General features: G+C 33.5%; 1 protein-coding gene across 1 annotated transcript; it reads right to left on the reverse strand.

Moving 5' to 3' along the window:
• Positions 1-83: 83 nt before the first annotated feature.
• Positions 84-12,481, reverse strand: LOC148627452 (mucolipin-1-like). The gene is made up of 14 exons (XM_088573444.1): positions 12,170-12,481; positions 11,486-11,667; positions 11,005-11,196; positions 10,582-10,747; positions 10,198-10,291; positions 9,774-9,867; positions 8,426-8,525; positions 7,987-8,090; positions 7,613-7,762; positions 7,057-7,173; positions 6,674-6,796; positions 4,516-4,728; positions 3,844-3,971; positions 84-908 (listed from the first exon to the last, which is right to left on the reverse strand). Exons 1-14 carry the CDS (start codon positions 12,246-12,248, stop codon positions 857-859), a joined length of 1,794 nt encoding a protein of 597 aa, XP_088429570.1. The 5' UTR covers positions 12,249-12,481; the 3' UTR covers positions 84-856.
• Between the last annotated feature and the right edge of the window lie 642 nt (positions 12,482-13,123).

A 13,123-nucleotide genomic window follows, 5' to 3' on the forward strand; every position in this document is an offset into this window, starting at 1 on the left:
TTGGATGCAGTTGAAATGTAAGTCAAGGTTTATATAATATACTCCTACAATGTGAAAAAAAAATTGTAGAAAAGACAGAAACCTGAAGAGTGAATTATTTATTATGTATACGCCCAACATAATTCCATTACTCTTAATCAGAAGACAAAAGATATCGATGTATCACGGAATGTTTCAAAGAAGCATTGAAGTTTAGGTAGCATTTCGAAAAATACATTTGTTTGTTTGTTTAAACGTACTAGTATTCATTTTTTTCAATACAATAGTAATAGAAATACATATATTTAAAATGAAGTATTTTTGACGAGTGTGTAGCCGAGAATCAATTAACTGAATTATTGACACATAATCTAGAACCTCTCACTTGGTAATAAATATAAAATTGTTCTTTCAATAAATATTTTAAATAAACAGTAAAAATACAGGCGTCTTTCCAATTCATACAACCTTCCACTTGTACAGGTTCTCTATTTTTTTCACAATTGCGTCGCCATGAACTAAACTTCGAATGGACAAAACGAAAATTATCCCTCCGATTCATCGAAAAGCGAAGAAATTCAGAATTTCATTTAATATTTCAATTGTACAAACAATTTTCCGATAAGAAAAGCGCTAACAATTTGTTGTTTTTCTACATATTTACGCTTATTCCTTGTAAAATAATGGTGTGGTTATGGAAAGTTCGTTCACAATCTAATTCATTCTCTAATGTTTATTGTCATGTAGCAATATAAATAGAACAGAACAAACACACTCGAATTGTCTACGTAATATACATGATAACAATCTTCGGTGAAAGTTTTCTCGTCCAAATTCCAAGTTTATCGCTACCGATGTCATCACACTTCCACTTGAATCAACCATTTATTTGGTAAGATTTGCGATTATATTTCTCTTCGTCACAACATCTAAAAATAAAAAAGTAAAATAAAATAAAGTAAAATGAAAATAATATAAAAGCATAACATCGTACAAGCAAAGAAACTTACAAGCGAAGTATTTACCAGAACAATGTTTATTCGCATTGAAATGAGATATCAGAGCAGATGTTGTACCTATACTAAATTTTGTGTATGTGATAAGCATTAGTTACGGATAATTGTCAGTTTAAACATTCATCTTCATTTCTGAAGTAGAGCGAAAGTGGATTTCGCTTTACAGTTAAATTACATATTTTTGCTCTACTATATACATAATATGAGTAATTTTGAAATAAAGGAATAAAATAAAAACCTTCAAGGAGCGCAGCATGATACGACTGCAGTGGTCGAATTCTGAACAGTTGGGGCAAATATGGACTCAATATTAGTTTTTGACACGCTTACGCATAACGACTTGTGGCTGATTATGGACACAACAGGTGGCTTGGAACACTACAGTATGAAATTCGAAAATTAACAAAACAAATTCAAAATCAGACCAAAACTAAAAGTTGACTTTGGGGTGTGGCCCCTTTGACCCCTTACAACTCGTACAACGGTAAGTATTATCTGAAATATGTCAAAGAGTAATCAAGGGAACCAAGGTTATAGCGGTAATCAAAAGAATGTAATCCAGGGACAAAGACCAGACATGGAAAACAGACACGCACAACAAAAAACATAAAGTAACTAAAATCATACATTCAAAGTAACAAAAGTAAATGAGCAACTCGGACTCCACTAAAAACTGGGAGCATGGACCAGGTGCACCGGTAGGGTACGCGTCCTCTGCTTTTCTAGAAACATCCGCCGAGTTGCTCATAAAAAGTCAAGTCCGGGGTAGACGAACGAGGAAAGGCAAACTATGACCCCATGAATAAATATAGCATACAAAGTAACAAAAGTAAATGAGCAACTCGGACTTCACTAAAAACTGGGAGCATGGACCAGGTGCACCGGTAGGGTAAGCGTCCTCTGCTTTTCTAGAAACACCCGCCGAGTTGCTAATAAAAGGTCAAGTCCGGGGTAGACAAACGAAGAAAGGTAAACTATGATCCGTTGAATAAATCAGTTTTCATGGCGCTGATGGATACATCATAACGATCCACGAGTTCATGATGACGACCATAAAACTTCTGTAGTGATGACTTCAATCTTGTAGCAGCATAACCCTGTTCCAGAAGCCTATTTGTTAGACCTCTAGCGCGATACAAAAAGTCTACGTAGTTTCGGCAAGCTCTGGCATAACGTATGAGTTGTGATATGAACACTCCATACGCAGGAGCAGAAGGGATATTGCCACAGATGAAAGGAAAGTTGACAATTCTGAATGAAAAGTCATCACGTTTGTCGTAAAGATTGGTCAATAGTTTTCCTTTACCATCGATTTCTAAGTGTAGGTCAAGATATGAGGCTGACTTCACAGTGTCTGTAGTATCCTTTATCTCAGGTTCTTTTGGGTAAATGCAATGTATCAAATTCCCGAAATTAGGATTGTTTAAAGATAATACGCCATCTATATAGCGGAAACTGAGATTGAAGGATCTAGCTAAACGATATTCTTTCTTTCTGATCAAATCAGCTATATAGTCAGCCTCATAAGAGTGAAGAAATAGGTCAGCAAGTAAAGGAGCACAATTTGTTCTCATTGGAATGCCGACCGTTTGTTGAAAAACACGTCCACCACACTGGACAAATATGTTGTCGATTAAAAATTTCCGCATGCAAGGATTTCCATAAAGAATCCGGTAAAGAAAAATTCGAAATCGGAACAAAAATAAAAAAGTTTATTTATAAACATTTTCAAAATAGAATTTTAAGAGAAACATATCGACATCCGAATTATAAATATCAGATCAACAATAAGCTTTTTAATAACACATATGTTCCCCTTTTTAGCCCCTTATTTCCAAAAGGCGGTGGAAAACACCTATAAAAACTAAAGGGCCTCCACCATGTTCATAGAAACAAAGTGTTAAAATTTCAAAAAAAGATTGGATAAGTTCTTCTCAAGTTTTCGTAAATAAAATAAATCAAAAGGACGCCATAAAAAACGACGACGACAATGCTAACCTTGTGATACCATTATACAACAGAAAAAAATGCTGTCAAATGAAAATAGCACATACCAAGAAGTATCCTGAAATCAAGACAATTAAATTATTTGTTTTTTTCGTTAACTGACCTCATTCGGTGTGACAAGCCACTGTTTGAATGGCTTAAGGATGCAACATCAAAATAGGTAATAAAAAACTTAACTGCTTGCAATTGATCTGCAAAGGTTTAAAGTACCTCTCTAAAACCATGGTTTATATTTTGCCGTTCACTATAGAGTTATTATATACTAGTTATTATACAGATCAAAAAGCGACCAACCCTGACCATTCGCAATATCTAATAGACTGATGATATACAAAGTTTTAGGACCGTCCAATCTTTGTAAATAAGTCGAGTAATAATCAAATTCCGAGGACATTTTTCCAGAATTTTGACCAATGGTAGAACCAGTTTCAAAATTTTCGAATAATCAAATTGAGAAATAGTTAAAACATTACATACAAAAATGGTTGAAATCTCATTTTCTACATTTTTGCTATAATAACCTAAACACTTTCGGTTTGGAATTTATGGAGAAGATTTTGAATCATTACAATACGAGTTTTCACATTTTACATTAGGAAAAAAAACTATTTTTTAATAGATGAAAGTTGGTTGATTTTTTTTGGTGAAAATTAAAAAAGTGCAAAAAAATGAAAAATGAGTAAAAACAATGAACAGTATTACTATTTTAGCTAATGACGAAATATTCATAGAGCAAACGCCTACACAGTCGAATACTAAAGAATCTCTATGTAAAGTTGAGATTTTTACCCGAGTCATCTCCATTGATGTTTCGATGTAAACTCATGACTTTCATACTTACGACATACATCCTAATAATGACGGACACGACTTCTTAACACAGGCAGCACAAGTGGGAGTGTCGAAATGTCGTATTTCGTCCCTTCCTAAAAACTTTAATAAATCGCTACGATGTTCTCTTTTGTAATCCTGAAAGTTTGTTGTATACTAATAAGTGAAACGTAAATGAAAATAATTCATTCGGAGAATATACATACCTAAATTTAAACATTTTTGTTTTTTTGTTTTAATGTTGTAAACTGGATTGTGCCAATGATGAAACCAGAAGGGCGAGAATTAATTTCAGATATTTAGATATTATCCGCTATTTTCGGCATTGACCAATTCAAAGCAGAGGATAATATCAAGAGAAAAAAACACAGATATAAACAGATGTAAAGGTATTTTATGGTAACGGCATTAGTAGAATCAATACAGGGAAGTGTAAGGCACTTCTTACAAATTTTTAACAAAACAGCTTAAAGGACTTTTGTTTAATAATATGATACTTCTTTAACTAAAGTAAAAACTAATAGGCCTATACCACATTTATTAGGTATATGTATGGTAAGTATTAAAAACAATTTTAAAGGAAACTTAACCAATCAGGGAAGCGCATGGTACATCTAATGTAATTCTAATCAATAAAAAAATATATTTTGTAGACATACTTCCCGTGATATTAAAAGCTTACATTGTCATGTTGGTGTTCATATGCTGTGTTAAATATTGCAATGAATATGTTCAGTGTCACCAGGGTAAACAATGCGATGAATGCTACGAGGAAGAACCCGTTAAAGAACCACACTAACTGCTTGTCAGAATCAACTGCTGTGAAGGTCACAAAAATCTCATCTCCATTAACCAATGCAAGGAGTGATTGGAAGGTCGATGTCATGGAAGAAAACTGTTGAAAAAGAAAATACAGTATCAATTATATGTTTATTTAGGATAACTAAACAACCGGATATAAAAAAACAACCAAAATATGATAACGAGTAGCAATAACACCAAGTTTTCTGCATCCGTTATTAATGATTTATTCATCCATGCATGAATGACTTGCAATACGGTCTCAGCATGAGTAATTAAGTTATAACAAATTAGATTTATTGAAAAGATCATCTATAAAATCATAATTATTTCCAAATAAATTCTTCATTTTGTCCTAGGCTGATTGATATTCCAAATAATCAGTGATGTCAAATAGAGTTTACGTCACTTGCAAATGGAATAGCGTTGTGTCGCTTTTTTTGCAAGAGAAAGTTCACAATTGCAATAAAAGAATCTATTTTACTTCTTCTTGTCGTTTGCCATTACACTTGAATGCCAGTCTCCTCAACAAATCTGGCCGTCTTCTGTAGGTCTTCCACAGGTAATGGGGGTTGGTTTATCCCATATTTTCTCTCTCTGTGCCTGATGCAACTTGCACGTCTGCAGAAAGTGTTCTGTATTCTGCTCTGCTTCTCCACAGAGACACATAGGTGATGGTATGACCTTCAAAACTCTGTACAGATGTTGGTTGAGTCTGTTGTATCCTGTCCTGAACCTGCAGTTGTTGTTTGATCAAATCTTTTTAGTTGATGGTACTTCCTTGCTTTTGAGGGATATTGTGCAGAGACTTGATGATGGTTTTTATATCTGTGTAGAAGACAGGATTTTCATCTTACTGTTGTTGAGCGCCTTCCTTTGCTAGCTTATCTGCTTTTTCATTTCCATTGATTCCACAATGTGAAGGTATCCACTGTATGGAAATTTTAAGGCTCTTGATGGAATAAATAACTCTTTCAAGTTGTGGTAGTTTGTTGTTGGTCAGTGCTTGTATTACGGAGAGGACATCTGTAAGGAATACTACTTGCTTATTTTCTGCGGTTTCCTTGATGTAATTTGCCGCATGGATGAGTGCTTCTTCTTCAGCCTTGTAGTTGGAGCAATGTAATCCTGTTGGTATTGCCATTGACTGTTGTACTCCATTTGGGTATTCTACGTAGATACCGCCCTTCCTTTTGTTGTCGCGTTTGTGGCCGAACCGTCTGTGTAAACTCTTGCCTACAATTGGTCGCGGAAGGTTGTCAAAGCCAAGGAGTGGTGTTGGGAATGGGCTCTCAATATCATTTTAAATGCCCCTTTCGGCGTGCGTTTCAAACAGCCTCTGACAACTTAAGTCCAACTCCAACCTTCACGACAGGTTTACCAACTAGTGGACCTGGTCCGACCGTTTCGACTGACTGGAGAAGGGGCGAAGGCGATTCACTGGCGCCTTAAAACCAGATAGCCTCGGGTAGATGAGGCTCGTAAACCTTGGAGGATAGCCCATCTAGAAGAAGGAAAACTCTGATCTAAAAACTCCGCTGCCTTGCGGCTACACCCATCGACAGGGAAAGGCTTCAGGAGACAACCTCGAGGAAAACTAGGAATCTGTAACTTCCTTCCTGTACTTCAAGGATCAGAACTTCTGTTCAGAATCTAAGGGTGAGATAACCCCGACAGAAAACCTAGAGTGCTGAAACAGATGTGTTGGGCGATATAGCGTACTCGAACAGACCACAACACCACGCACAAACAGCCAAAATGTCACTTGAAACCATCTATTTTACTGAGATTTATCGATTTTTTGGCAAGAAAGAACATTCTATTTTCACTGCTATGTATATCATATATTTGCTTTCTGCTTTTCAACGTGTCTTCCCTGTAGTATAAAAGTCAGTTGATAAATGAATATTTTACAGGTAGAGTTATTTAAAAAAAGACATGGCATTGTTGAAAGTCCCTTTGTTGAGGTCGATAATGTTCACCCTTAAATCTTTATTGAATGATAATCTTTCTTGTTAAAATGCTAATTAATTTCTAACCTTTATATGGTATGGTCCGAGAACTGCCCAACCACAAAGTACAAACCCTATGAAAAGGAGGGATGTACACGCTAAAAACTTTATTACAGCAAATGCAGATCTTTCCATAACGGAAAACAAGAGCTGCAAATAAGACAAAAAATGTTTTAAACAAAAACATAAGATAAAACGACTGAATTGAATCATTCTAATGCATAATAAAAAATCACTGAAAGCATTTTAGATATTAAACCAATAAATGCAACACAAAACAGGCAACAAATGATATAAATCTTCCTGCACAAGAGGAAGGCCGTTTTAGAGCTAATGTGTGCATTTGAAGATAAAACGGAAATTTTTACAGTTCCTATTGTAAAAATATTTTGAAAGATATTTCTACTCACACTAAAAACATGATCATAAGCCAGATAATGTAACACACTCAGCCATGTAAACAAACATCCGAGTCCTAGGAGTATACCCGTGGCATCATAAGTAGCTATGATATATTGGCTTTGCAACTACAATTAAGTATCTCTTATTATTTTGATAAATTCTTTAGAATGCACTGTAGCTATACACAGAAAAAGTCTATCTTGATAATATTTTACAGTCCTTTTGTCATTTCATTTGTATCAAGACAATGAAAAGAATATTTCACTGTCTAGTTAGTCGACCTAACAGTAGTTAAAATGCTAGTATTTTCTTATAGAAAAAAAGTATATGCAACCATCAACTTGCAGAATACTAAGTGGCATTTAAAATATAAGGGAGACAATCGAACACATAAAACTGGCATGGGATATAACGTATTGTCTAACTGTTATATCGCATACCTCCTAAGCAACTGAAGTTCGTTGGTCATTTGTTGTTATGATTTGTTTTTGCAAACAAATGCACAGTATTAGCAATTTATAATATACTTTTCCGTTCAAGGAAAATCTCAAACATTATACATACCCCTTGATCTATACTCATTTTCATAACAGATCCTGAGATAGTTATGGAATGCGCAATGAATAACAGTAAATCATTCAGTTTGAAGATCTCCCAACATGCCCTTGATGACAGGCGCTTCCCGGTCATATCTGAGTAGTAAATGTTTGTTTGCTGTTGCAGAAAATTTAAGTTACATATATTATAAAGTGCTACGAGTTTAAAAGTATTTTTGTTTTGAAAATATTGTTGTACGTATTTGCTTCAGGAATTCATATTGTTTGTTTTCAACTAAAATGTAACTTTTGCAATCCATTGCACTATTTTAACCTTTTATCATTTTCTCATGCAAAAAAAAACAAGAAAAAAAACGTTAAAATGCCATGAAAATTACTTACTCTAAAAAGAATTGCAGACGACACCCAGCCGTACAAGCAGCATGCGCCGTGTAATCCACAAAATATAAGAACTAATGCAGATATGGCGATTTCCTGACTTTGGCCTGAAAAATCATTCAATAAACAATAATATTTACTAACTAACGTATTTTTGGGGGTTTCTGCAAACGTCTTATCAATTTTGACAAATATAAAAAATACCTTGTAATAAAGAAAGCAAAAAATCTATCAAGGAAACCATACATACGACTCTTTCTTTAACCATTTTGATTAGGATAGAATAATAGAAATTCTGGACATTACTATTGAAACCATTGAGATACGATTATAAATGTTTGAATTTTTCTTGGTTTTCTTAACAATATTGTTATTTGATAAAAATATGGGAAGGTTATTTTTGAACAGTTAAGGACGTTGACAACAACTTATGAAGAATTACCGCGGCCAATATTGTTATCAGAGCTGCATTTCACTTCCTCAATACTGGTTTTTAACTTGACTGTAATCTGACCATTTATCTCTGCATTATCAAAATGTACCTAAATAAAAAATCCTATATACATTCTTCAAAGCATTGTATAAAGCCAAGAATTAAACATTGACTCATTGTGTGCAATATGACGAAGATGTAACCAGAGAAATGACGAAGTTGAATATTGACATTTTAAAAGAATGATCATGCATTTTACAGTTTAACATTAACTATGATTTATTTTTCTTTATAACTTTATAAAAGTTAAAGGTGTGAGCTGTAAACATTTTGTTTTGTTAAAGCAGGGACTTTATATAGTCCCTGGTTAAAGACACGAAACTAGAAAGATCCTTAAATTACTCCGCATTACAGGTTACGAACAGGGATTTTACTGCACGTACTTATGTTATCCATTTAGGTTAGGAGTATGCCTTCCTCAGGTTAACTTCATGTCAGACTGATATAGGACTCTCGGTGCTTCTAATGTCAAATATTACTTTTGTACAGTTTACCAGTATGTGAACTTTGACCTGTATAAACCTCTTTTTACTGAGCAAACCAAAATAACTTAAATCAGTAGCACAGACAACAACATGGTACTTTTTAAGCAGTTCAAATAGAGTTTTATCAAAAACTAGGAACTTGTTTTTATACAATATGAATATTGGAGGTATTTGTTATTTTTTTCCTTTTTTTTTTTGCCTACATTGTTATTAATTCTTATATTTACAAAACGATACAAGGAATCAACTTCTATTAATTAAGGCTGATTATTTCTACTTTATGTGAAGAAAACAGATTTTCATTTTTTTTTAGTATTGCAAGTGAAATCTTCTCTGGAGGGTAGTCAGTAAAACACAACTGCAGTTTAGGGTTACTAACATATTCATCAACTTCCACCTGTACAAACGTCATTGCTGTCTACTAAGATAATTAAAATCATAATCTACACAAAATTGTCGAACTAATTGAAGTGATTGATAGGAGCTGTATTTTAAATATGAAATGGCAAGAGGAAACACGTACCGAGTTTTTTCCTATAACGCCAAGGCCTTAATATTGGAGGAAGGAAGTATAACTTTTACTAACCGTGGATACCAAAACACTGAGCAGAGAGATACGAAGTTGAATATTGAAATTTTAAAAGAATGATCATGCATTTTACAGTTTAACATTAACTGTGATTTATTTTTCTTCATAACTTTATAAAAGTTAAAGGTGTGAGCTATGAACGCATTAAAGGTTGCAGACAGGGACTGCACGTATATAGCCAAGGCTTCAATATTGGAGGAAGGAACGCATAACTTTTACTAACCGATCCGTGGATACCAAAACACTGAGCAGTTGTCTTTGTTGTAGGATTCAGGTGTACGGAGCTCAGCTTGAAGTATACGTCCACATTCAATAGTCTGTGGATATACATTATGTTTTGAGTTAAAAAAATAACAAAATCAAAAACAAAAAAAAAAAACCAACAAAATTAACAACAACAATCCCAACACCCCCCCCCCCAAGAAAAAAAAATAATAACAATACAAATGATTGAGAACGAACGTATCTAGTCAATATTCACGTCCCATAGAACTTTTATTTTCTTATCTTATTACTTATACTACACATATCTGCAAGCAATACATTTTTAAAATTCTACACTTAAGTGCCTCTGAGGATGAAACGCATAGGTAATGTGACTATTTGTATTGTTTGTTAAGTTAACAAACACGACTAATCCAACTTACCTTACTAGTTTACCTTCCGTACTTCTCATCAAATCGTATATACTTGGATTAAATCCATAGTCGTTTTGGCTCTCCTCGGCAATTTCGTTGCAAACTAGATTACAAGTATAAACAAGAAGGTACACCAGGGTCACCAAGATAATTATTACATATAAAAAACTTATATGACCTCTGCTTAAACTTGACTCTGGTAAACAACAGTGAATTTCATGCACAAGCAAAAGCATGCAATACATGAATCTGATTCTTTACTTGCGACGAATTCATGAACGAAGAAAATATAGAAAAGGATGTAAATTCACGCTTGTCAAAGCTGCGACGATGGAAATGTTTTTGAGGTGTCCAAAATTTGGTTTGAAACAAAAGTAATTATTTTACAATTACCTGTATTTATTGTGGGATCAATCGTTTGTATTTTCTCTGATGCTTCATCATAAAGTCCCACTTTATAGTATTTTAAACAAAGTTTAACTGGTTTTTCATCAATATCACTACCATTTTTACGTCTGATGAAAAAGGATCCAACAGATGTAGTGGGTATGGTGTACACCTTTGAAAGTAAAAGAAAGTTTGTTTTAAATACAAATTATGTTAAAATGTACTGTTCTTCTATCTTTGCCCACTTTATATCTGCAAAATTGATATTTTGGTACAGTCATATATGACATTTGACATTATTTAACCTTATAGTCGTTAGTTTGAATTTAAAAAAAATTGCAAATTGCTTTTTCATTTTAGTTTAGTAATAATTCAATATTAATTTTCAGAAACTAAAGAGAGTGCTAAAACCATTGGTATCAAATTTACATTTTTCACAGTGTAGTTGATATGCTCTAAGAGTTCATCTATTGTGTAAATGGCGTACACCCCAGTCGCCGGTGGGTAGGGCATAGTTTCAAAATCCCTCGACCAATCTTTCAGGAGCAAATGTTTCATGGCTATCTCGTTTCTTTCTAAGAAATCAGCAAACTGTGATCTGTCGCTGGCAAACAATATCAGCTGTTTAATAGATATTAAAAAATAAGATGCTCGATTAACTTTTGATAATGAACAAATTAAAGCGTATGGAACAATCTACTACTAAGGTGAACTTCATTGCAGTCGCATTTGAAGTAAAAAAAAAAGAACTACTTATTTAATATATTTATAAAGGAGCACTTTTTTTACTTTAGTATAGGACACTTACCCTACCGGTGTATCAGGTCCATCATTTTTTTCATCTTGTTTATCATACACAAATGACAAAAATGATAATGTTATGACACTGTATATTTTTAAATATACATACTTGGTAGGTACAAAAGATCCACACAAAAGGCAAGAGAAGAAGTTTTTCTGGAATTCTTTTAAATCCACTTTCCCTGCATGTTTTTGTGTATGGATCTCTGAAATGATCATCTAATTTCGTCAGGAGTTCATCATTATTTAATTCCTGTTGATCGGGAGAGCTGGTGTCTTTGGTTTCTTTGACTACAATTATCAATTGAAATTGCTATTGTTTTCATCATTACCGAAGTTATTTTGAAGAGGTGGCCTTAGTCGTACATATTACATTACCCAGTACCAACAGTGTATGAAATCTCATTACCCAGTACAGTGGATCCCTATTAATCGCATTACCTATTTATCTAAAACAATATAAAATTACAGGTATATGTAATTAACAGAAATTGTCATTTCAAGGGAAAATCTCCAAAAACACCACATACACAAGTAATAAAACCAGATGACCCGGATTTAGAACATACCTACAAATGATTTATCATGATTATACTGATTAAATTGAACATTTAAAAAAATGATAACAATTATACAAAATTGATGCATCGTCACGAACGACTTACCACCATTTGGAACACAAAACAGACATTAAAGAATGTTTTAATCATTAGTCCACAAACTAATTTAAGTTAGATACGTTATAATTACTATTTTATGAAAAGGTAGAAATAAGCATAGAACATTTACATACCGTCTTTGAATTCTGAATCCATTTCAAATCCAACGCGTTCAGTCTTGGCTTTTGTCTCTCCATTTCTGCGTCTTTCCATTTTTGGATTAGTTGTAATGTCGCATTAACAACTTCATTGATATGATTAATTGTTTCCGTATGTGGTATGTATACACGGGAAATATTTATTAAACCACCTCCTCTTTATATGATATGTAACATATTATATACCTCTATCAACTTCCCCGTTATATACTGATACGATTATACAAGGTTATAATACCGTGAAACTTTTTAAAAGTAAGTTTTACATCCTATTAAATCACAGCATCGAAAAGAAAAAAAGTATTCAACAGGAACGATAGTAAATAGCAGTACTATAAAAGAAAAATGATTAAATTGAAATTAACAAAAGACACACGAGTATTGTATACTCTAATAACATTTTCTTTCATTTTATGTACTTTATATTGTTGTTATCAACACTAACCAATGAAACACATACTATGGTTGAAGAATTTTAAGTAAACCTCAATCTTACCTACTGTGTGTAAACCCCATATTGGGAGCTGAGTTTTTCCTTTTCTATTTGTTCAAGGACAGTTTTTTGCACCATCACAAGCATGACTTTGTTACTTCCTGATTTCAGTGCAATTTTCTAGCGACACTAAAAGTGAATAGTCAAAGGAATAAACTCAAAATAGGGTAACTTGACTACTCTTCAGGAAATAAGATATTGTTCAATTAAAGTGAGGATAGTAATATCTTTCGCCAGGTAGGAAAGGTGCCTTAAGTTGCAACTCAGATTTCTTTAGGTCACATTTTCAGATTGAGAACTGTTCTCTGCAGTGATATTTTCAGACAGTAGTAATAAAATGTAAATAACAATTCGGCTTTCCGCAGTTTGGTTAAATTTTCATTATTAAGAACTTTTAAACCTGGTTGTCGTCACCCTGCCACACAATGCAGATAAAA

Source organism: Perna viridis, chromosome 1 (genome assembly GCF_037379345.1).
Source record: "Perna viridis isolate PV_CMFRI_1.1 ecotype Kerala chromosome 1, ASM3737934v1, whole genome shotgun sequence".
Taxonomy (NCBI): domain Eukaryota; kingdom Metazoa; phylum Mollusca; class Bivalvia; order Mytilida; family Mytilidae; genus Perna; species Perna viridis.

Excerpts from the sequence above, each read along its gene's own strand:
- LOC148627452 (XM_088573444.1), bottom strand. The coding sequence starts at position 12,248 with ATGGAAAGACGCAGAAATGGAGAGACAAAAGCCAAGACTGAACGCGTT. Across the intron at positions 11,668-12,169 it reads GGATTCAGAATTCAAAGACG|TCAAAGAAACCAAAGACACC; the intron begins GTATGTAAATGT and ends TGATAATTGTAG. Across the intron at positions 8,526-9,773 it reads GTTTTGGTATCCACGGATCG|GTACATTTTGATAATGCAGA; the intron begins GTTAGTAAAAGT and ends TTTTTTATTTAG.